The sequence below is a fragment of the Bombus pyrosoma genome, linkage group LG15, assembly GCF_014825855.1.
Source record: "Bombus pyrosoma isolate SC7728 linkage group LG15, ASM1482585v1, whole genome shotgun sequence".
Taxonomy (NCBI): Eukaryota; Metazoa; Arthropoda; class Insecta; order Hymenoptera; family Apidae; genus Bombus; species Bombus pyrosoma.
The window spans coordinates 7,836,148-7,861,509 of NC_057784.1; the positions used below are offsets into that span (position 1 = coordinate 7,836,148).

A 25,362-nucleotide genomic window follows, 5' to 3' on the forward strand; every position below is an offset into this window, starting at 1 on the left:
TCTTCCGAGTACCGGTGAATTATTAGACGGATTACTAGAGGATAGAGTGGTATGGACGATTATAACTTACTTAAGCTGTTGCCAAACAATAATATTTAATTCCTGTCGAAGAGGATTGGATCGTGAATCTGCGGAACTAGCCTGCAAACTTGTCCATAGAGTAGATACTTGATCGCCGTCCACGAAGATTACGATTCATGCCGATCACTTGGAGAATCGTGGTACATAATGCATCCTTCGAACGTTTCGATCCGCGTGCAACTTCCGCCGTTCCTCCGGTCTAGAGAACAACGTTTCATTTCACGTTCATTGAATACGTAATGAATTGGAGAAATTCGTATAGAAATCATAGAAATTCATAGAAACGTTCGCGCTAGAATAACAAGTATCTAATTGTGTATTTAATTGTACAAACGTATTGTATATTTAATTGTCTAAATGTATTATGTACAAACAGACATAATTAGAATTATACGTCGAAATTGAAATAGGAATATGTAATTATATTTCAATCTCGATAGAGGTTACCGTCAAACTCGCGTTCAAATTAACTGCGATATTTATAAATATTCAAGAACCGATTCATTTTGCAGTACAAATAATTGCAAAGAAAAAATTTGTGTCTCAGCTAACGCGTTAAATGCTCAAATCTTATAATAATAAATTATAAATATAAAGTTTTAATCTTTTTCAGAGTATTCTACGTGGGAAGGCGGTGTCTCAAAAGGATCAGAAAAAGAAGAGCGTGGCATTTACGGAGCGGCTGACGGAGATAATCGGTTATGGAGGCGACGACTTCGTCTCCGAAGGTGAAGAGGAAGATGAGCAGGACTTGGTGGAGACGTTCAACGGGGACGATGACACGTTGCCAGACAGCGAAGAGGAAAGGGCTTTGGGCAACTTGACGCGTGCCAATACCAACTTTAACACGATCACCGCAAACTTGACGGAGATCGTCTCGACGAACGAGACGAGTAAGTCGTCTACGACGACGAGATCCTTCGCGTCCCTTATGTTGGGAAGGATACAGAAGGATTCAGAAGGCAAGAAGACTACGTTGTTGGTCTCTGTCACGCCGTTTGGCGGTGACGAATCTTTGCCAACAGCAAAGAGGCCTAGCGATAAGAAGGTGAATGGATTCGTTAATGGCTTAACGAACTTTACCAAATCTAAACTAATGGAAACTGACAAGTCAGAGGTTGGTATTTTGTATTACGTTCGTTGCATGTTCGATTTTCGTCATCCCTTGATTAGCATAGTCATAGAATGATCATAGAATTAACAAAGACAAATGAATTTCATTTAGACGGATTTTAATGTCACTGTCTTGCAAACGTAGATATAACGAAACAGTCCTTCTGTCCAGGTTAACAGGCAAATGAACAGATAATTTTCGTATAATACCTGTCTCTATATTGCAAAATACTACGTGAGCGAATTATTATCCTGAATTTACGATACTTACCAAGAACTTTTAGCCACGATTTTCTGATTTTTATTTCACGTCTTTAGAAGCACTTTAGAAGATAAACGTTTGCCGATTCGGATTCACGTCATGCACGGTAAACGCATTAAAGAGATCTTCCCTTTGTAGCGAAACTTTATTGAAACTTTCCGTCGAAATCGTATCGTAAAGTGCGTTAAAGAAATATTCTATACTTGGTGAAAAGTTTCTTTCTTTTTTTATCGACTTTTAATATTCCTACAGACGATGTCGAAGAGCATGAAAAAAACCGATGTCGATGCGAGAAAGGAAGAAAAGAAGGATCAGAAGTTTTCATCCGGCATGGAGAAGATCGTGGACATGCCGCTGATCACGTCGAATAATTTAATTTCTGTCATGCAAAGAAACGAATCGGGGGATCCTGATGACACCAAGGACAGAACGTCCGAATCTAACATAATCAACGTCGAGAGGAATTTAGAGAATAGCAAATCGGATAAGAAGGCTGCCAATATTCCTCGAAGCCAACCAATTAAAAAGTTCGACAACGAGAAATCCAAGATTCCTGCGCAAGCATCGCAAAATGGTGTCAAGATCGAATATGACTTTACCGGGAAAATCACGAAGAAAGCACGCGACGTATCGAGAATAGAAAATGAATCCTTGGACAAGGGTATCGAATTGACTCTGACACCTTTGAAGAACGAGGCTGAAGACGCTGCCGAGAGCGACAGATCCATGGTTGTTCGAGGAAAAAACGCCAATAAAATCAACGCAACGTTAAACGACAGTAGGAAAATCGTTAAAGACGATCCATTGTTACTTGAAGTGCGAAAAGTGGAAGGTGAAGCTACACCCGTGGAGAAGAAGTTCAGTTTTGAAGAAAGTCGAGAATCGGCTGGTGAACCGGACGGAAAGGCGGACGAAGAGGAATTGACGGAACCGCCAGCTCTTCCAAAGAGTCCTCCGCCTATTGAAACTAAGCATCCTGTTCAGGCAGAAACGTGTAAGACACCGATCATCACAACCGAACCGAGGCCGTCTTTCCTACATGGAACAGTTCACTCGGAGTCGAAGATGAAACCTGTGGTGCCTCAGAAGCCGACTAATTTCTTGACCAAGAGTAGTCCAACGCCGCCTGATACAAATGGAAAGAAAAGTTACGTCCTACCGCCTCCTTCGGTTCAAAACGCCGCTGGCAAACCTGCTTCGAGCACAGGTGAGAATCTTTTTCTTTCTATAAAAATATGTCGCATCTTTCCTAAATTTTTATGGATTTTTATATAAAATCCCTGAATACTTAAACTTTCAAATATTTTCATGTAAATATTTCCAAGTTTTCCAATATCCAAATGTTCGAATATTTCAATTTTTCAACTTTTAAATATTCTCTTTTTTTCGAAATAGCTTTCAAATAAATTCTCGATTTTCCAACGTTTAACTCTTCCAAGAAACAACTAAACCTAATGGTCCGCGACAAAGTCATTCGCACGACAAGGGCGTAACGATTAGATCACTGTCGCGACGATACCAGGATTACTTAGGGATTCGGTAGACGGTTCGCGCAAAGTCATCCTTCTGATTAGTTGAAACGACCACGTAGATCCACGATTACGTCGTCCACGGTACAACACTCTCCGTTCTAATTAACGACGTTTGCATTTTCAACTGATTTACAGGCGCCAACAACGTTCCACCTCCGGAACAAATAACTTCCTCTCGTCTAACAGCTACCAAAGACAAGTCGGAGGAGCAAGTTGCCGTTTCGCTCTTAGATCAAAATCGTGGATCTTTGAACGCGGATACTCCAAAAGACTCGGAACAGCGAGAGAACGAAACTTCTCGATCCCAAATCAACTCAAAGTCCGTGTGTCAAGGTATCGAGTCGAAGTTACCGACCGTTGAGATGCCTGCATCGAAAACGTCGCCAGGAAGCAAGTCGAAGACGTCGTCGAGCGTAGTCAGAAGTCAGACCACAGATTCAGCAGATAGTACGGAGAATCCGGAGGTCGACGAAGAAATTTCAGATCCCCAATTTTCCACGGTAGAGTCGATACGGTCGCCGAATAAAAGAAGAATGGCGCCAAAACCTCCAGCGATCGATTCTACGGAAGAACTGGCTCCCAGTTGTAGCTTGTTCGCCAGGAATCCCGGGGCGAATTTCAAATCAGACTCTCCGGTGGTCAGGGAAAAAGAGAAGAGAGAAAGGGCCTCGTCGTGCAGCCCGAAGTTTCGAAAAGCTGTCTCGGATCTTCCAGATCCTACGAGCGCGCAAGCGTGCGATCCAGCGTCCAGAAGGACGATATCTCTGTCGCAGGATAGCCTGGCAAGTGGGCCAGAAGTTAGAGAAGAAAAGAAGAGAGGTAGACCGCGTTTCTCTTTGAAGAGATTTCTCAGGATGGGTTCGAGGAAAGACGTGGATATGGTTAGCGGTCACGCGTCCAACTCGAGGATCGACGAAATACCATCGACGCCGCAACCTAAACCACGATTAGAAATTATTCATCCGTTGGAGTTGGATGGTGCTGCTGTTGAAGTGGTGGGAAACGATCGGATTAGCAGGATAAGCGAAGATCAACCAGATTCCTGCGGTTCTAGGAACGAAGCGGGAAGAGCAACTCGATCGCCGTTGTCCGCCGGATCGCACGCCGCCGGTAAGTTTTCCTTTTGACACACGATCGCTCTATCCGATAGCGATCTATCTTGGTGAGGGATCAAGGGAAACGGAGAAGCGGTTCTTTTAGAATTTCGTTCATAATTTTGGCTTATCAAAATTTACCTGGTCTCCCTTTGTCAATTAATTAGCATGTATATTAGTGGTACGGACATCATCGTGTCACGTTCATTTCGCAGTCTCCTCAAAGAGAACGTTTAATATTCAAGCGCGTACCGCCATGGTTCTCCACCATCGAGAGCGAATTCTCCGAAGATAGTAAATTTGCAAGGACCGTATGTCGGCTGTATAAAATATGCGTTACTATGTTATGGTAGCGAGACCAGGGAAACCGCCACCACCACCAAGGAACCAGTCTTTGGAGGATTGGTCGAGACTGGATCCAGCTAGCAAACCGGTCAGACCACCACCGCCACGCGTCGAGACCAAACAACTACCGTCGAGGAGCGACAAGTCATCCACGAAATCGTCGCCTTCGTCGTCCACATCTTCAACGTCTTCGTCGTCTACGTCGTCGTCTTCGACGTCGTCCTGGCAGCCAGCAGCCTCGACCACCTCAGACTCGATTTACGCGAATCTGGGTAAGTTCAGGCCCATCCAATGTAACTAATGATTATCCACGGCAAAAATCTCGATGTTGTAACAGCCATACTCACACGAATCCTCGCGCCAGCTGCTTCCTTGACGAATTTACAGTTTTCTTTGCGAGAGTACGTCCGATCGGGGAATATAATCCTGTAACGCTGGATAACGGTGGTTAACTCTCACCTTTCCCTCACGGGTTTTTTTCTTCGTTCCTCGTTTCGCCGGGTCGACGTACGGTCGTCGTGAAATTGCCGTTTCTTTACACCCGTCTGCCCCCTTTTTTTCTCAATTTGGATAGTGCTCGTTTGTCCGTGCCTGGACACGAACGAAGACTTAGACGATCGATGAAGACGAAGAGTCGCGTGATCCTGTTTATATCGGGATTGCCGTGAATCAGTCAGATTAATATACTTCTCGAAGTTACGTTCTCTTTTAAACATTTGCTATATGCCATACGCGTTTCGTATTCTAATTATTGTTTCTTATACTCTATACGTCTAATCCCTTCGAACGACTATACTCTATACTCGTGTACTTTCTCGACTAATTGCTCTATTTAGAGACATTATAACGAACGATTCACGATTCTCTGTGATATATCTTATTACCGTTTTGTTAGATAAAACAACGCGCGATGACGTTTCGCGCTTCGTGTTTTTCAACAACTACGTTTGTCGACGAAACACCGTAGTCGTGATTGTCTTTTTTGTACCGCGCGAATCGCCGTCGTTTTGATACAGAAATCTCTCTATCGAACGAGCTAAAGTTGCCTCCAACGGACCAGAGTGCGATCAAGAGTTTGAGAATGGCTGGCCGAATTTAACAAAGAATTTGAAACTGGAAAAAGTGCGAAACCAGTTGTATGAACCGATGATTACACATTGTTTTTTTTTTTTTTTGTAAATAAAACGATAGAAATGGAGTACGAAAGATTCTGTAACCTCGAATTTCTGTGTCTGAAATAAACGTTTGTTGCCTGAAAAACCAGAGAGCCTTGTTTTCTTGGTCACGTAATATTCTCGCAATTTTTTCTTTCTTTCTTTTTCTTTTCTTTTAGATTTTTGGTTCGTTGCACCCGTCGTGATTCCAGTATCTCTCTATCCGTTGCGTGTGCTTTCTCCTTTCTTTTTGTTTTTTCATGACGAACGGAACGAAGGCCTCGACGATGTGAAACGACGAAGCGAAAAAAGGAACCACGATCGTTCCCATTCATAATTGTTATTGGATTGCGATCGTTTGACGTTTGCGCGGTTCGATTTGGGGTTGCTTCATCGTTAACCGCATGCACCGGATACGACTGTATTCAAAGACCACGCGAAACTTGCATACGTTCCCTTTTTCATCCACCATTTCGCTCGTTCCATTATTTCCTTTCCTTCCTTAATACGTTCGCTACCATTTACCGAATAGGAATACCCTTGTCAAACGACCCTTGTTAAACATTGTTAACATTGTTAAAGTCCATCTTTCGTACTCTTCTGGGTTTCCTTAAACTTTAAAATTGTTCCTCTATAAAAGGCAGAAGACACGACTTTTCACGTTTTCCCTGCGGTTTCCATTTTTGCGTAATATACTTTACGCGCAAAAATAGCGAATATCGCGTGATTTACGAACAAGCATGCACACGATGCGTGATGGCGGTATCCCTTCATTTTCATTCAAAAAGACAATTTCATTCGCGTGCTAAGCATCGATCTACTCGACACCTTCCTTCTCTCACGGACGACGAGTCGAATTTGCTTTGGTTAGACGAGAATCGAACAGCTATAGGGTAGAGAGGTGCTCGTCTCATTGCCAATCCGCTGTAAATAGTGAACATGTCGGCGGCGACGTGACAACGGTGGTAGAATTGTTGCGCAAGGTATCCTTAACCGTCCCAGGGTGCAACTAACGCCGCATGTATTGATTGCATATTAGCATCGTGTTCTCTCCCCCTTCCCCTTCAGTCAAACCTTGATAACGAATGTCTGCCAATTCCAGGATTCCCGATGATTCGCGCAGGAACTCTAAACGCCACTTAATTCACTGTGTTTCGCCCTGGAATTTCTAGAACTCTATTGAACCCTTTAGCTCCGCCGGAACTTCTCCAAGGAATTAGGATACCGAGAGAGATGTGTCTCTCCTTCCACGGGAATTACGCTTCCAATTGATACGAACGGTGTTATTTAGTCGATTTAACATTGGAGGAAAGTTGAAGGGTTAAATAGACACGATTCTCGTTATTCGATTATCATACAGTATTGGATCGTTCGATAAGCTGGTGCTGATTTTTGCAGCGCAGTCATTTATTTTCGTCAATTACTACGCGTCATCGGTATTATGCGTAGATGAAAACCTCGATCTCTCGTATTTCTATCTTCTCGATTTCCATTCGCCAAGAACATGCTGTTCATAATAGAGCCAGGAGAATGAGTCTGCCAGGTACAAAGTTGATTTAAACCTTGAAGATGGATGAATTTTTCGGATATGAAACAATTGTAGGAAAATGGAGTCCTAAAACGAACGGGAGAGTTGAAAAAGATCATTGAACGAAACTGTACGCGTATATCGTATTAAAAATAAACGTGTTTCGAAAAAGCAATGTCACGAACCATTTAAAAATCGATACGAACTTATCGAACGATCGACTAAACTACCATTATCATTATCGTACTTACGTTGTAGTCGTATTCGTAAGAGTTTTATCGGAAAAATGATTCACGTTTGAAACACCGACGAGCGGAAGAGCGATCCGAAATCGTCGATACGGCGACCTCGAGTGATTCATCAACGTGTCTGATTTGTCGCTTTGCCCTCGCCCTCTCGCAACAACAGTCCATTCTGCATAGATATACACATACGTATGTACGTGCTAGCGCGTCTCTAGTGTTTTAGCCGGGAACGATAATTCCGTCTCTCCTAGCACGCTAGTACGCTAGCTAGCCTGTTTTGTGACATGCCTTGTGTCTTGTGGTACTAACCCATGGCGCTTGACGATGGCGGACGTGCCTGCAGCAGCGGAGGATGTTACAGGTGAGGTGCGCAGCTCGTTGGCACCCTCGAAACCGCAAAGAACCGCCAGCATGAGGGACCAAGCGATCTCGCAGCCAATCCTCAAGAAACACGGCTCTTCAAGCCCGGCCCTTAATCAGGATTACGAGACTGTCGCGGTTACTGCGCCACCCACGTCCGATTCTCTGGTAATGCTACAATTAATGGGCTTTTAACGATTTTTATGGCTGACCGCGGAAGTGTACACAGGAAGTAGGAAGAAAGGTGTTCAAGAATTTAAGGCTACCGTAATGTCTCACCTATTAGACGTCAGTGTGCTCTCGAAATAACACTTATGGCACGTTCGGCTAGGTTAGTACATAGTACGTACAGTGTTCTCGGCGTTCACCATTCTACGTTAATACATTGGTGGATTATGTTTGAAACATCTTCCTTTGTCGATCCGTTTACACGATTTGCGTGGCAAGAATGATGGTACAGGTAAGGTGAGAGGGAATCTGCAAGTCAAAATAAGTTGAAAACTAAAAATAACGGAACAGAGTTGGAGCGTTTTATCGTTTCGAAATAAATTTTCGTTCACGAGTCGTGCTAATTTCAACTGTTTCTCCAAAAAGTTCCTTTCTCTACGAAGACTCTAACACGATGTTGTTATTGTTGATTTCATTTTCACTCGTAGAATCTCCTCGTTTCATTTGTACCACAATTTCGTTACATAGAATTACCATATCTAACGAGTTACTAATTCCAGCGTGGTTTTACACGATTTTTCCAGACGTCTAACGACAGTCATGTTTACGAGTGCCTTTCTAGCTCGCCGGAGTGCGATTCGAATCTCGAGCTGCGCCACGCTGGCGTATCTCATCTCAGCTGCAAGAGGAAATCCGACAGCAACGCGATGGAACCCGCTTCGGAATTCAAATTTCATCATCAGACGTTCGTCAGATCGACTTCGCTTCCATATTGCGGCAGCGAGACCGAGAGCGAGTTGTATGCCCCGTATGGTTTTTACACCGGTGACGAGGTACGATCTCGTGCTATTTCCCGAACTGGACGTGACCGCGTGGGTGGTCGCGTAAGATATCGGAAACTGTACAACCAAAGAACGTATGTGCTAGTTTTAAAATTATGGCGAGTAGCGCGAAACACTATCGAAACGGACAAATTTGATGCTACACACGGTTCGATTTCGAATAATTTGATCGAAATTCTGGTCTCGTAGCTATGTCAACGAAACTTTAAAATGTTTCGGTACAACGCACTCGATATAACATATTCGTGAAAAGTGTCTGCAAGAGTCGGAATACTTTCTTGAACCGGTGTATATATATTACGTTTCCGTCGGAATTTATGCTTTTTAGAAGAGAAGCGATACGAACATGGCGATCGATCGGACGCTAACCAGATAGAAAAGGTTTAAAATTAAACGAAACCCCGTAGAGACTAGGTTTTTCACGCTTCCGTCGGAGCGAGCTATCTTCGTTGCTTTTTCAAAGGTGGATCGGTTTCACAACTGTTTAGCGGGCCCAACGATTTTATTACCATGCAACTCGATCCCGCGGTATTTGCGGAACTTTATTACTCGACGGGGAAGTTTCGTGGTCCGCGCGCGCGTCCTGGACTTTTCTTATTTAATAAAGATCCCGGGAAACAATTTTACTTTGAGATAGTTTTATCAGTGGCGCAACCGCGCGGAATTTATAATGGAATTTTTAAAACGCAGGGTCCGGAGGAGGATCAAGACTGGAAGAATAAGGACGACGAATTAAGGATAAGCCGATTGAGGCAACGCAGAGGTCGCAGTATAGTTCATCGAAGCCTCGAGGATAATTACGGCGCCGTGGTCGTTGCAAATCACGAAGCTCTCGCCCAGTTTCTCGACCAGGTACTTTCTCACTTTGCACTTCCTTCTAAGAAAAATCTTCCAACTACTTATTCCGAGATTCGAATCCTACATTCATGAAATCTTCGATAAAATTTCAAGTGCTCTTTCGTACAGCACAATAGGATATTTCATTATTAGTTATATCGCAGTATGCGTTCAAGCCGCGGTGATTTACGATTAACGAAGCGGCATTGTTCCGGTATCTAACCAATATTTATCTTACTGACCTGGAATCTTTTCGCAAAAATTCATCGTCTAAACAGATTTCAAGATCCAGCAAAATGTGTAAAAATGCATATTTGCGATATTCAACTTTCTTGTTTCGTTACAGCCGCGTAATGTTTCATTAGGGTGGTAATGAAATTTCAAAAACTTTCGACTTACGGTGTATGAAACTTACGATGTATGTAATATATTCGTAAAAGTTTTCCATGGCAAGTATTCGTGAACTACATCCGCGAACCGCTATAAATAGATTCAGTCGGCACGAGTTCAATTAATCAGGAATTAACTAAAATTTCGTTGCAATAAATACAACTGAAATAAATGGAGTATTGTGGTCTAATTGGATCGTTCTATTTAGATTGTATTTAGATGTGTATTTTACTCGTACGACGTGGTTCAACAACACGTTTCATAGAATATGCATGGGACGTACGTTTACTGTTGCAGCTGAACCAAACGCCTCAAATGCTTGCGGGGCTGCGAGCGTTGAAAAATACGAATCCGCGTGTAAGCCACTTCGGCATCGACGCCAATACGTCGATCACAGTCGGTAGAAGAATATTTTGCTCGGCGACGTGGAACGAGCTGAACGTCACCTTGTGCATCGCCTTCGATCTGGCTACGCATGTGTCGCGGAAGGAATTTTATTTGGCACCTATAATCGAGTTTATAGACAGCCCACCGAGAGAAATTACCGACAAGACGTGTCTACGCGGGAACAAGAAGCTCGAAGGTATTTTATCGATCTCCTTATCCTTCCCTCCTTAAATTACAAGTTGCCACGAACCAACGTTAATTCATTAAGGGGCAAACGACAGCTTTTCCGAACGTTACAAACGCTCTAATTTCCTTAAATTCCGTAAAATTATGAAAATTTAAATTCGCGATACCGTAAAATCGTTTTTATTATTTCAGCGACCATTTCTGTACTGCCGCGTTTACAAGTGAACACGATACAATTATACGGTGCGACGATCAAGGATTTGCACGACGAAGGAACAATTAGAGAAGCATCGTTCGTGCTCCTTCAATTCGTCACAGCGTTAAAGAGCCTTCAAGCGCGAGGAATCGAAGAATCTGCGAGAAGCTTGAACAACGTGGTTCTATGTAGAGAAGACAAGGACGCCTATTACAGGCTCTATCTTCTTCAAGGGTCGGTAAACGCGTCGAAGGAGCTTGCTCGACGCCAGCTCGAAATTGGTTCGCTCATTGCTCGATAACGTTTGACAGATTGAACGTGGAGACGAACGAGGAACGCGACGAGGAGAGGGTTTCGTTGTGTCAGTGCGCGCTCGTGGCGCTTCAACAACTCAACCTGGCCAGTAGGCTGCCTCTGATTCAGGAGCTGCTCGTACGGGAGAAAGCAGTCACCTTGTCTCAGGTAAAATTAACTAGAACGTCGTCGGTTGTCTGTTTTCGCGATGAAACAAATAATTTCAAAGATGAACGCTACGACGACTAGCGATACTACAGTGCCGTCACGCGAATGTCAAATATTCGATCGCGATATACAGTGGCGACAAAAAATATTTGTCTGTGTTAGAATCTGGAAGAATTGAAAACTGAAAGAAAATCTATATTCTCAACGTAGGTGAAATCCATCCTGGAATTTTCTCTGTGGGGTCCCGCGGACGTGACTTTCGGTGGTCCACGAGAAAGGGAAGTTACCCTCCAAAGATGGTTGGATCTGGAAAGAGCCAACGTTCTTCACGCGTTAGTGAGGACAAGGGCGCCGCTCACCGTCACCGACGAATACCAATTGCTATTCTTGGTTCGAACCAGTGCGAAAATTATGGGCGAAGCGTCCTTGCTTTTGGACGAGCAACGGAATCGTCTGGTTCGGACTCGTTAAACGATCGTTCTATTTCTTCAAACGATCGTCATCAGGGACGAAGTCGAACAGAATCGACCAGTTTTTTCATAGACGAAATATTATTTAATTATATTTATACATCTGGCAAATAGTGTATTAAAGATTTTCTAAATTCGAGAAACGTGTACAGTTTTCAGACGATCGAAAGGAACGACGTTTCGTTCGAACGAAACTGGACGATAGTCGCGATTGTACAGATGAGAACGCGAGGCTCCGAGTGGATATCAACGCTCGTTCGAAGCGAGATCGCGTGGGACGATGCTTTCGACCGAACGTTCTCGTTCATAATTAAGAACGATAATTACCTTCGATTAACGTCCCCGATCGACTGTAATCTTATTAAATATTTGTACAAATAAACGACAATTGCTGTTTGACGTATTCCCCCTGGCGAACAATTTTATAGCTGATTCGATTAAGTGGAAACGCTAAATTACCGAAGCGTTCGTTGCGCGGTTATTACCGTAAATATCAAAGACACGGAAAGGCTATTATTAAGTTAATACTTCGGTCCGCAAGGAATACTTCTATTTTAACGGTCTGCTTCGCGTCTTCCCTTAAATTTTTAGAAAGCTCGTTCGTTTGTCTCCATCTTAACTTCTAAATGGCAACGTGCATCAACTGGTTCGGAGATCACCCACGAGTCGACAAAAAAAGGCACCGATCACCGATCGTTGCTCTAACATTCTGTTGGAAACACTGGTCCGCTTGTACGACACGCAAACGCACACACTCTCGCGTGGCACCAGGTACCGTCGATTTATCAACGTCGCGGCGCGAAATCCAAGCCAAGTATCCGATACAACAAATTCCGTGTAATAGTCACGCACGAGATCGAACGCGTATTATCGTTAATGCAATAACGACGTGCGGCGTTGGTAGTTCGATAAATCAATAATCGGAATGGCGACCGACGGAAGATGCAATTTTTTGGAGGGGCTCGGTGAAATACGCGACACGTGGCCCCGATGCCTCTCCAACAACGGATTAAAAATTTGGCGCGGTTCCCGAACACGTTCTAAGTAATTCCTCTGCCTTTTCCTGTCCACCTTTTTCACCCTTCCAACCCCACCAACTCCTTTTAGACGCATTTTTTCCAGCAACGGAATTGGACCACGCAGGAATGCCGCGTTACCTGCGCGCCGAGCAGAAACGAGTTTTTAATTAAACCTTATGAATTTAATGGCACACACATACACACACACATATATATATATACACACACACACACACGTACAAAAGCAGGCCGGATGGACGCGTTACCGTGGACGCCGAGACGCTCGCGGAATCTCGTAAACCAGCCCTTTTTAATAACTCGCCTCGGAGAGACGATTTTTAAACGAAGCTGCTCTGCATGCTTAACCAATATTCATGAAAAATTTTCCAAGCCGAAGGAATCGGACAAATCTAGATTTGCTGTGAGCGAATGTAAAATAGTTTTTTTTTTTTCTCGTCAAGAAAAGGCTGAAGGGCTGTGCCGAGGGTTGGAAGAAAATATTCTATTGAATGTTTTATCGAAACAGAGGTTCCGGTTGAAGAGGGCTTGAACGTCCGTTGCTACGAAATAAAGAGCTGCTTGTTTGTTGCGACACTCGAGTCCCTCTTGTCGAGGTAAGTTTCCCAGCTAGTAGTATATACCAATTATTGACCGGACGTGGCTCTGTTCGGGCTGAGTGGCATAGATGTCGCATACTCTACCCTCGACTCTACCTCTTGGCAGCTTGAACGCTCTCGAACGAGAGACGAACACTTTTTTTTAAGACGATACGTCATATGTGGTGGAAGGTTAGAAATTGATGATTGACCCGTTGGCAGACCGCTTTAAAGGTTTACAAAAACCTTCCAAAGGAAATTTAAGTCCGTCTTATTGTAATCTATTTGCCGTGATGATATTGAGGTGACGCTTAATGCTCTCGAACGGAGATTTACCATGGAACCATATTGGAACGATATTCTTGGAGAAAAAGACAATGGAAATGAAGTCCATCGATTAAAAATCACTGCCGATATTACTACGTCTTCGCGTGATTAAAGTACACGATTATTCAGACTCTAATGAAACGAAAATCTCTTGCATTTATCTCACAGTGGCAGAACATGTGATAATTGAATGTGAAGGTATTGTTGACTTAAATTAAAAAATCGTGCGGTTTTGTATTAGAAGACTGCAGTAAAATTATCAGTTAAATCAATAGATTAAACGCCGTGCTGCTTTTGATCATTTTATACCAAATGATATGGTCGATCGAATGACGCGATAATTATCTATAAATACATTGGCTTTATGCTATCTGTTATAAACTGAAAGCGAACAGGTCAATTACTGAATTGTCGATATGATTGTCAGCATTGTCAACGGGATTAATTTAGATTTTTTAATTTCGTCGCCGAAGTAGTACACGAAATGCTTAATATCGATGGAAGCTCGATTACTCGCAGCTTATCATTTTCGCTCGTAGTTTACAGGCAAAAACAATCGTCGTTTTGGCTCTCGACTGCGTCTTTTACGGCGTCAGGACGCCTGCTGTAATACAACTCTCAGACGCGACGAAACGTCGTCGCGACGCGTCGGTTGTTAGCAGATACCATTGACAGATACGGAAAACAATGGCACGTACTACTTTAGTTTTCGTGCTTTTAGCAGCACGAACTCGAAGAAGGCGGAGTGCTCGCCATCGAAATTGTAGGTAGCTGACTGCATCCATCTCCATAACAGGTACGTAACGTTCGAGTACGTTTCGCGCTCGATTCTGATCTATCGGCGCAACAAGACGAAGCCAGGATCGAACAGCAACGTCATTCCTTCAAGAACGTCGAGTGGATTCTGTTAAACGTATGTCTGCGACTTCGTCTGCCGGAAGCATCGTTTGTCTTGCAAACTGTTTGAGCAAACATGACGACAGTACGCGACGAATGTAAATTGCTAAGGCAACGGTTATAGGGAATAAAGTGTTTCTCCAAACGAAGGACTCCAATGATTTCGAGGTTCAGTGAAGTGAAATGTACAGTGGTTCGTGAAAGCATCGCGACACATACCACTACTTATTACAGTGGATTACATATATTAACATTTAGAACTATTTAACATCATAATAAGTCAGGGCAAATTACTTTAAACAAACACGAAATGGATGAGCACGTATGTTTGTTTCTATCGTCTTCAGTATGCACAGGCGTGGCCGTGCCTGCACAACCTATTCTACCGAAAGAGTTAGATTCTTGAAGTAGATCCAAAGATACGATCAACGAAAGAATTCGAACATTGGAATTACCAATCTCTATTACATACGTGCACACCTACGTATACTGTATACTCGAATACATTAGAGAGACAATTTGGAGAGTAAAAATTGTTTCTTTTTATAATGGGCCACACTTCAACTTCCACGATATACGTACGTTGACGTATTTCACCGAATTTTAACAACGTCGTGTCCGCATTCCTGTTGCAACGTCAAAAATAATCGTTACCATCAATTCCTCGAAGAAAGGCAGCACTCCTTTTGGTGTAAAATGTAACACGCGAATGGCTCAAGTATCCAACTAATTAGTCGACCCACTTTAGACCCGGTACTCGAGCTAAGAGGTAGTTGAAACAAAGTTTTGGTACGTTGACGACGAGCTGGCCTTACCAAAGGCCAGAAAAAAGAATAACAAAGGATGGTATTATGCGAGTAGAAGAGCGACGTTAGACGGTGAAAACGCATAATTACACTCGATCTTCCAGCCATTAGATTTCTCCTCTTTTTTCTACCATTGTGCTTTCTTTACTCTACGGGTATACGATGAAAGCTTGTAGAACTCTGAAAATAGTCGCGATAACAGAGCGTCTATATAATTTTTTTTTTTTGAGTGTTTTCGTCCACTATTTTTATCGTTTACTTTCTGTATCCGGTCTTTTTTCATTTTTCTCTTTCGTTTAAAATAGATCAACTATCGGAATTCTTATTTTCCATCGCTTTCGCGTAACGTGTTTATCTTCGAATCGTCATACGCACCGTTTAGTTTCAATGGATATCACCTGGATATTCACGTCCCCTTACATGTAGTGTATTCCGCTTCAAATGTCGCAACCCGCATTGTTCAACTCTATTACAGATCGAGGATTAACGCACAGCGATAACATAAACCAGCAGCGGATGAACGATTTTCCTACTGGCATGAATAAAGAATATTCATCGTTGATGGGGAATTAGGTATGTTTATTAAACTTCCATGCGATTAAGTTACGTTTACAGCAATCTTGTTCGGCCACGTGTGAAATCCCATCGCTACTAAATCAGTCCAGTATTCTATCTATATATAACTGATGTCTAAATTAACGTGATAATTCCCTTTTGAATTATTAGAATCGGAGATGTACGGGAGAAAGGCGCATGGATCAAAATGGTACATGGTTGAATAAATCGTGTTGAAAGTTTGAGTTAGAATTCACTTAGACGTATCATACTACTCTCGTGGAAAAATATGCACTATCTTTTATTCATTGATATTTGGAAAATGCGGAAACACGAATATATATCTTAACGAGTGGCTGGGCAAGCAGGAAACATGATTTTTGGCCGATCAACCTGTTTACTAATGTGGTATGTTGTCGAGAAACAAGCAAACACGAGCAGTTATTTCGAAAGTAGCGCTTAATTTGCCTCGACGAGAGAATCCAGATTATCCTGGCGAGGCGGATTCAAGCACGTGAGGTCAATTTCGTTGGTCTACCGGTTGGTTAATTTGGCCTTGCGTTGGCAGTGGCCGTGTCTCTCCGCGTAACCGCTCGCGTTGCTTGGCGTACGCCCAAAAGTACGGATACGAAAGTGAAAAGCGTTTTTGTACTTAGCAACGCCAGCAAGCGTTAAACTGGCCAAAATTTTTAGATCTATTTCCTTCCGCGAGTTAATGAATTCTGAATATCTTTTTTTTTTTTGCAAGAAACATCTGGAGCAGCTGAAATTCCGACATTCTTGAAATTACGTGTTAAAAATGTTAATTAGCGACCGCAGTATCGTATAAACAAAACGTTGCCAAGTAACTTAACCGAAGACACAAAATTGAACAGCTCAGCTAACTGATCGTATTGATTTTTAAAATACATCGTCGCCAATGCACGCGATATATTTCCGAGAAGTGATGAGAGTTATGCGGAAAAAACGTTCCGTTTGAAAATGTCAGGTAGAAAACAGGCGCAAATTGTTTGCTGCAACCTGCTGCACGAAAGGGGTCGTGCAAAGGAGCGCGAACGTCGTTAAACAGTTTAATGTCGTAAGCTTGATTATTCCGCCATGGCAGTAAACCGAGCCAGGTTCTTCCTTGTTAATTTGTCTCGTCTCTAACCGGTAATGATTTTGTCGACGAACAGGGGCTAAAAGACCCAAACTAGCAAATTGTTCGTAATTGGCATGTCGATTCCAACGAAATATAGATTGTTTCTCGTCGTGGAAGTTAATTATGTGTAGTCCAGGAATTGTTCGTATTTTAAACGAAACAATCGCGTTTCTCGTTGTGCGAGATATTATGTTTCTTTATTTGGCTAATAAAAGAGAGACAAAAGGGAGAAACATGGATACGCGATGAAATGGGAACAGAAACCGATTATTTTATTATTTCCACAGCAGCATCGGCGCATCGACAGGTGTGAATAGCGCGTTGTAAAACAATAACAAACGTTTATAGCTCGGCCCGTCGAAATTGGGATCCGGTCGTGTAAGTTTTCAATTCGTGCTGCGGCGTAGGGTACGAAACGCCATTCAACTTCATACCACGTTGCTCTGAAACTGTTGCAGCTAGTTCGTATCATTGTTGTATCATTCGTGAAAAACTCGATATCATTGACAAATATGTGGCAGTAACGTACACTCGCGGTACGTGTGCCCGGCATATTCGCCCTGGAAATTCGTTGGTCGAAAGCTACACGTTCTTGTGATGGCAGAGGGTGTTGTAGAGGCCGCAGTTATTTATATAAACTCAACGGAGTTGAAAGCTGTCGAAAGCTTTCCCAGTACGTCTATCTCGCATTATCGGACTGACACGACCGGGTACCGTGCTATTAGGGCGGTTCCGTTTGTTGCCAATCGAAAACACCCCATGCCTTCTATCGTGTCCGACATTTTCTACCCTTTCCATCGACTAACCGGGCTTGATAAATCAAAATTCAAGCCCATTTCCATGCAGTTGAAATTCACGTCGAAGAAAAATCTGAAAGAGTATCGTTCGCAACTTCGTCTACTAGAAGTAGCGTGATATACGCTGTTCCTCGAAAGTTTCTGAACATTTGCTTATTTTCTAAATCTAATTTCATATAAAAGTAGAATAGAAGAAAAAATGAGGTTAGTCTTTGTTCGAAAATGAGAACTGGCTTTGAAAAATTAAAATATAACTCTCATTGTAGGTCACATACGTGGAGCCAAGAAGAGAAGTATAATTAATACTTCGATAAGTCGTCCCTTTAATTTTAATATATCATTGTTAAGATTTTTAACAAACCATTTAAATGTTTGTTTCCGCGAAAAGATTATATGGCATTTGGTCGTTAATTCATACACGTATTTGTATACATGCGCTGAATACGTGGCTGGCACAATAGAAAGTACGCGAAAGTCTAAAGAGGCTTATTGAACGAAAATTCACCGAAGCCGTGAATGCATTATCACCTAATTGCCACTTTGTTCCTTGACATTAAATCCAGCTACCTTATCGTAGCGCGAAATTAAACGAATAAATGGTGTTTGCGCGCTCCTTAAAGCGTAGCCGCGCGGAAGATGGCCAATTCATTGAAACAGGCGGCCCCGATATATTTTCATTTTTCTTTCTTGTTTTCCTACCATCGATGACAAATCGTCGTATCTGGCATTGTATTAATGTTGAACATTAAACACGATCGTTCCAGTGCAAAGGGAAAACCAAGCTTTTTCTTCTTCTAATATGTAACCACGCCTGAAGAATTTTGTAAAATGTATGTTTGCAATAAATATCTTGTGATTTCTATAATTTTATTTTAATATTGGTAAAATTTGAAACAAATCTACATGTATAGAGCCTCGCAAGAGTTCTAAAGAAATTTCAAAATGTTTCGTATAACAGAATACGTTCATGAAAGGGGTGTACAAGTGTTGGAATGCTTCCGTAACCTAATTGCATCTGTTAATAAAAATATATTAAATTTCATTTTGTTATTGTAATTGCAGGTAGTACGTATCATGCAAATAGTCGTATCTGCTAATAACAGCGTAATCAATGACAATTGTAAGTGTCTGGAACTCTCTAGCTTACTTATAATCGGTCTTAATGTTCCGGTAACAGCGTAAACGACAGCCGTCTGGCATCGGTGAGAAAAGTCGTCGGGATAACGATATTGCCGGCAAGTAACCGGCGACGATGGTAGCACGACCTACATCCGGCTGTGTAATCCCGTGAATTACATTGATTACAAGTAGCAGGTAGTCGAGCGAGCAACACGCTGGCCGCAGAGAAGTTCGGGTTGCGCGTATACAGGCGCTTGTGTACGCGTGGTGCGGTGCAAAGCGCTAAAAGCCTCTTTGGAGGGAAGAGGCAGATTCTCAGCCCTGATACACGCTCGCAACTCTCGCTCTGAACAGCTAGAACGGCATCGCACCTCTGATGTGCAGCGGAGAGTGTGCACGTAATGTATGCGCGTGAAACAGTGCGGTCGACGTGAACGGCGCATAGGAGATTGTTCAATTTTCGACACTCCTACACGGAGATGGAAGCCTCGTAGCAAGGAATGACTCAACAATCGGTAGGTTTCGACGTTCACGATACATTACGCGAGAAGATACGATAGTACGCGATGGCTTTATGCGCGATGGATCGTTTTACGCGAACTTTAGAATGATTTTTGATAGTTTAAATAGTTTAAAAGTTCGAAGAGTTTGAGTCATTTTACGTTATATCGAAGGTTTCGAGATGTCGTCGTAGAATGTGTGCAACGTTGGATTACGTACCTGGACCGTCTTTAGCGAAGTTTTACAAGATAAAAGTATTAATAAATATCCTTGCATAACGTTCTAGCAACAGATTTTGCGATAGAAAAAATAAATTTTGTTTTTGTTAATCGTTCCTATGATTTTTTCTTTGCTATACACGCGCATTAAAAACTTGTTACCGTATCGAGAACTATTTATGTTCTCGAAAGGATCAGGATATGTTTCGCAATATTGTTGTAAAAACTCGAAATACTCGGGAGACTGTGAACATTGTAACATAAACGTGACGATGTAATGTTATCTTTGTAGACAAGATCGTCACGCGATCATCCGAGGATCAGATATTTTGAAACAATGTTGCGATAAAGTTGATAAAACGAAGAAGAGACATTGTTAGCTTGAAAACATGGATCGTGTTATGGAAAATGGAGAGATGCCGGCTACCGAGTTATAATGGTATACGTTCACAAGCAAATCGAGAACACTCAAATGTTGAATGTTATGCTTGCGTTAATTAGAAACGTCATCGAATTAATTTTCCCTTTTACCTCTTGCGTATTAATGGTTATAACGTAATTTCCAGCCTCCGCTCTCGCCAGCGTAAAAACAAATTCTCTCGCCATGCTGGTTTAATACCACCTTGTATATTACGATAATGACGTGCATACAAGATGCGTCTATAAAACAGCAAGGAAAGACGCCATAAAGACGTCTAGTACGTTGCCGTAGGTATAACCGAAACCAAAACTCCACTTCGATCCAAGTTTACGTTCAATTAACACAAAGTTTAAAGTCTAGAACACTGCCAGAGCTAACATCTTCAGGACGATATATCAAATTTATTTCATAACCAGAGGCCAGAAAGAGAAGATCGATATCGTACGGCGAAAATCATTTATTCTTTATGTTGAAGGTCACTGCCTTTAAGAAAACTCTACATCTGGTCTTTTTAGCTTTCTAAAGCATTGAAGCCATCGACAGCGCATAGACAAAAGACTGCGACGAAGGCAGGCCATAAACAGTCGAAAGGCGACGTTGGCTTCAGGGTTTTTCAGTTATAGAGTAATACTGCTAGCGTGCGGATCTGGACCAGCTCATATTATTATTTCAACTTTTGTATCTCTTTCACTTCCGTATTTCAAATATATTTTCTACCTTATAATTTATCCACGCGTCTCTCTCATTATACATCTAATAACCTCAACACTTTATCTCCCGATACACCCAGACGGTCGCGCAGAAATCGGTTTCTCGTTCTCTAACAGAATTCTACCGGTCGAAAGACAAACGACTTTAACGCTGGGCCCAAGTGCACCGACACAGGTGCTTCGAACTGCGCCGCGCTATTTACCTAAAAGCGTTATTTCAGATTTACTTGGTTATTTCGTAAATTACACGCGAAAGTCGTAATAAATAATCAACACATGGGACTTAACGATGCCGGGACTTGGACGAAATCCACCCCTGTTTTCCTCCCCTAACGAACGAATTTTCGCAAAAGTTTTCTCGACAACAGCTCACCTACTGTACTCCTAACAATTTACACGTTTCGAAAACGGGCACCGTCAACGGTGAATAAATTATCGAACGATGTTAATCGACACGAAGCAATTTGTTTCGCGTATTGCCACGGACTCGGCTCGGGAAACATTGCAAAAGATATTACGATGCTAAATTACGCGCTATCATAATTACTGTCGTTATTCATACGTTCGACCACGATACCGTCGCTAATTTGTTGCGAACATATTTCAAAACGTTTCTCTTAATTATCCGGGGCAGCTTGAACCTGTCGTGGGAATTTAATTGGTGGAAAAATTTACTCGCAGTAGATTTCCCAGCGCGAGTCCGTTTGCACGTGGTCGAGCTCTCGAGAGGATGGCACGCGGCCCTAAGATTACTTTGAGAAGCAAGAAACAAGTAAGAAAGCAATCTCACAGATCAGGTATACGCCGCGGTACGTGTTCCTCGCTCTCGTGCGCCATTATTTCTGAAAAAAGAAACAACCATACGTGCGAGTTCGGGGCAAATTTTTTACATCATCCATTCGCACAACTTCTTTCCAAGCTTCGAGCATCTCGTCGTAAACAGTCCCAGAATAACGTCAGAGGAATACCAATAGGATGGACGTGGAGAAAGACGCGAAGAAAACGAGCACCTGCAATCGATAAGTACACGCGCGACACTGTTTCAACGTACGAGCGGATCACTGGCGCCTCTAGATTCCTGTAAGCTAATGTCACCAACGTTGGATTTACACGTTGAGGCAACGAACCCTCAGACTTTGTTGATTCTTATCCAAGTTTGTCGTTCGTGTCTCATCCTCGTGGACAGTTTTTATTCGTGAAAACGTTTAGAGAGTCGAGCAGCGGCATTCTTACGCAGCTGGCTTCGTTACTTTTCACTTTATTATCGTTCCACGCGTTCCAACAAAAGGATACAATTTTAGAATGATCTACATTTTCTGAATCCTATCCGAGAGCGAGAACGTAGACCTATCGAACGACTTTGTTGGCGCGAATAAAAGTTTCGCGAATGTTGCAACTTCTCGATATCTGGAGAGCACTCGCGCTTCTTGTAACTACTCGAAAGTAATCGGAACAGTGACGAGCGTCGGACCATTGGTCGAAGATTCGAAAGATCGAACGAAAACGAATCTTAAAAGTAATAACAACGTAGTGTCGCGAATCGGATAGCTTTGTAGCCGGATGACGGTTCATTTGCCCGATAAAACATGCTCTGGGTGCCGTGTAACGAGCTGCACTGCGGCGTTCATTAAAATTAATTGACCCCGGTGGACGGTTTCTTGTCGGATAATTTCGCGATACCTCGTCGAACGATTTTCATTGTTGCCTCGATGAAAATGTTCGAAAAAAGAAAGAAAGAGAAGAGAAAGGAGAAAGAACGATGAGATCGAGCGTGACTAGACACAGTAAACTGGAAGCTGAATTCGGGCTAGGGAAATCAGAGAGAATTTACGGGCGCGTTTCGAGGTTCATGGGACGAAAGGTTAATTAAGCGGTCGCCGCAAAACATATCACGCAATTAAACGTTTCCCCCATTAATATAACAAGTGACTGTGACCCTCTCTCGTCGGCAGCAACGTATAACGAACGAGGCCGGATGAAATTTTCGAATTCGCTGCCGCCGAACATTGCCACGAGCGAGACAGACCTGGTCAGCGTCGAAATTCGCTCGCGAGATTTCAATTACCGCGAGACGTGTCGGACTTTTAATAGCCGCGCACCAAAGAAAGGTTAATTAAGCGGTCAGCTTGACCGTATCATGATATTAAACATTTTCATCCAGCTGGCAAAAATAAACGTTGATTACAAACGTTGAAATTTTGACGTGTAATATAGTCGTCGCTTATCGATGCTCGACTCCGTCTCCACTGACGTCACGTACATTAGCTGCAGCAGCGACGAGATGAATCGTTGCCCTTTATGGTGTTTAATCGCCTGGAAGTGTGAACGAAACGAATAGTTGGAAATAACTGATCGATGAGCTCAGGTGGGAAAAGTTTTTAAGTTGCGCGTCGCAGCGAAGAGACGAGCTAGTGGAAGTAGAATGGGTCGGCGCCTGGTCAGACATCGCTGAATAATGAACGCTCGTTACGTTACAGCGCCGGGCAATACGGGTTTTAAGTAATTGTATATTAAACTTTTTTTTTTTTTTATTGAAAGTCATCAGTTTCGGGCAGCATAAAGGGAATATTAAAATGCGAAGATCATTAAAGGTATAACGACGAAATTTGAATAGCAGTTTCCAGAGTCGAATTAATCTACCGGGATTAATTGCTTAAAAACGACAGGCAGTATGAAACGAACAATTAAAATTTCACGTAATTTCGCTTCGTTCCAAGTTAACTAATATTAAAAACCAACAGAAGGAAAAGATTGGAAGTGAAAGAAGAGGAAAAAGTGGAAGGAGTAGAAAGTAGAAATATTAATCCGATACACGGGAAACGAAGCCTTGCAAACCTGGTACGCCGAGCAGAGAAGAAAATGTTCGAGCATGCTTCTTATCGAACTTCGTTCGGTTATTGCATTCCTTGTGGTCCGACCACTGTAGAGAGTTATGAAAGAATAATACAATAACATCGCAGTTTTCATGGAACCCTGGCGTATTTTCATTTTATTCAGCCGGAGGACATATTTTCGCTCCGCTTTGTTTTCCCGTAACACTTTATCCAAGGTGTTTTCTGTGGCAATTTAAACAAGAGGGAGAGAGAGAGAGAGGGAGAGAGAGAGAGAGGAAGGGGAAAAAAGTAAAATTCAGTACACGAGGAAAAGCAAGCGAAAAACAACGTTACAGAAGATACAATTACATCCGATGTTCGTTTCTCGAATCGGCTGGCGATATCGCGTGCCCATAGAACCAAACTTCTGAACCGAACTTAAATGTGTTTTGTTCGCCGCCTGCACTGCCTCGGATCCTTCTTTCTTCCCGTGACCTAGCTGTTAATCAGATTTCGATGGTTCCGATCTTCAAACTCAGACCTCCGAAATTCAGCCACGGAAGTTTTGGATGCCACGGAACACGCGATGTATTAACGCATTTCGTGTGACCGTTATGGTCGCGCGAAACCTCGAATACTCCTCCACGGAAATACTAATTAAATTCTGGACAATTATGCGTAAACATACGAGCGGCGGTCACGTCTGCGGTTTCGTAATTTGCGCAGAATTTAGTATACAACTGCCAGCGGTTATTTGTTTGATGTCGCGGTAATTTTTCATCATCATCGGAAGCTCATTAGTGTTATTATTAAAAAAACACACGCGTCTCGTGCTGAATTCGAAATATAGGTTCGTAATGCGTAAGGTGTTTCGTTTATCGGATGAAACATTATTTTTTCATAGTATCACATCGTGCAATAAGGTGGTGGCGCGATTAGTTCACAGTGACTCACGAAAGTATCGAGCAAACGTAGACGAAATTCACGATCTGTTACACGAAGCAACGTGTCCGAGATCCAAGAGGTGTCTAAAGTATCGAATATTCCAAAATCAATTGTCGATTGATATTTAAACGGTCCGAATGTAGCATATAAAGTTGAAGTAAGCCTAAACAATTGACTCCACGTAATATTACGACGGATATAGTTCACAGAGATGAAAGAAAACTTTCATGCGACTATCGCATGCTATGGAGAAACTCGGAATCGAAGACGTTGGTGACCGAAGCCGTTGTTTCTGCGTGTAATTTATGTTCACGGATGAGTGTATGATCTATGGGTTATCCTAGTCTCGCCGGTCGACAACTTCTATGATATATAGGTGCGTCCACGGCGCTTTATTATTATGTAAAATCGATTATTCAGTCGGCAGCGCAACTGGCGTTATAAATAATGGACAGCGTTTATCTCCTTCGTGGGATTACGTCTCGTAATCCTTGTATCTCGATCATCGTTAAACCTGTCGCTTCGTGTTTTTTCTAATAAATTATCGAGCAGAGGTTAACGGACACGGTACGCAGGTCAGGGTATTTTTTTACGACGTGGCGTCAACTGTTGTGAATATACGGGCCGTGTTTTTACGTGGTAAGGTGGGTAGGGGACGGATGTAGGTAATCGGCAAATTCATTGCTCGTTATACATACAAAAGAGCGGCTAATGAAAAAGATCGTGTCAGCATCGTCTCGTACGGTAAATAATAATTAAAAGCGAATATCGGGCCGTTGTGTAAACAGCGCGCGACTCGATTAGCACAGCGCGTCGATGTGCATTTAATGGAGATAACAATTTCG

The 25,362-nt window shown here is 42.6% G+C and overlaps 1 protein-coding gene and 1 long non-coding RNA gene across 6 annotated transcripts in view; one reads left to right on the plus strand and one right to left on the minus strand.

Moving 5' to 3' along the window:
* The window catches only part of LOC122576048 (serine-rich adhesin for platelets), a 63,430-nt gene extending 51,396 nt beyond the window's left edge, over positions 1-12,034 (plus strand). For 4 of the 5 annotated variants that reach the window (XM_043745822.1, XM_043745826.1, XM_043745825.1 and 1 more), the window contains exons 3-13: positions 695-1,198; positions 1,709-2,663; positions 3,124-4,098; positions 4,436-4,699; positions 7,698-7,882; positions 8,467-8,715; positions 9,415-9,576; positions 10,249-10,534; positions 10,717-10,954; positions 11,032-11,182; positions 11,393-12,034. In XM_043745822.1, the coding sequence (XP_043601757.1) occupies positions 695-1,198; positions 1,709-2,663; positions 3,124-4,098; positions 4,436-4,699; positions 7,698-7,882; positions 8,467-8,715; positions 9,415-9,576; positions 10,249-10,534; positions 10,717-10,954; positions 11,032-11,182; positions 11,393-11,653 (4,230 nt within the window). In that variant the 3' untranslated portion in view covers positions 11,654-12,034. The remainder of the gene's footprint in view (positions 1-694; positions 1,199-1,708; positions 2,664-3,123; positions 4,099-4,435; positions 4,700-7,697; positions 7,883-8,466; positions 8,716-9,414; positions 9,577-10,248; positions 10,535-10,716; positions 10,955-11,031; positions 11,183-11,392) is intronic. The other variant, XM_043745827.1, reaches the window with a different exon arrangement.
* Positions 8,114-25,362, minus strand: part of LOC122576050 — a 43,990-nt gene continuing 26,741 nt past the window's right edge. Inside the window, exon 4 of the long non-coding RNA XR_006319640.1 lies at positions 8,114-8,191. This is a non-coding gene — a long non-coding RNA (uncharacterized LOC122576050). The remainder of the gene's footprint in view (positions 8,192-25,362) is intronic.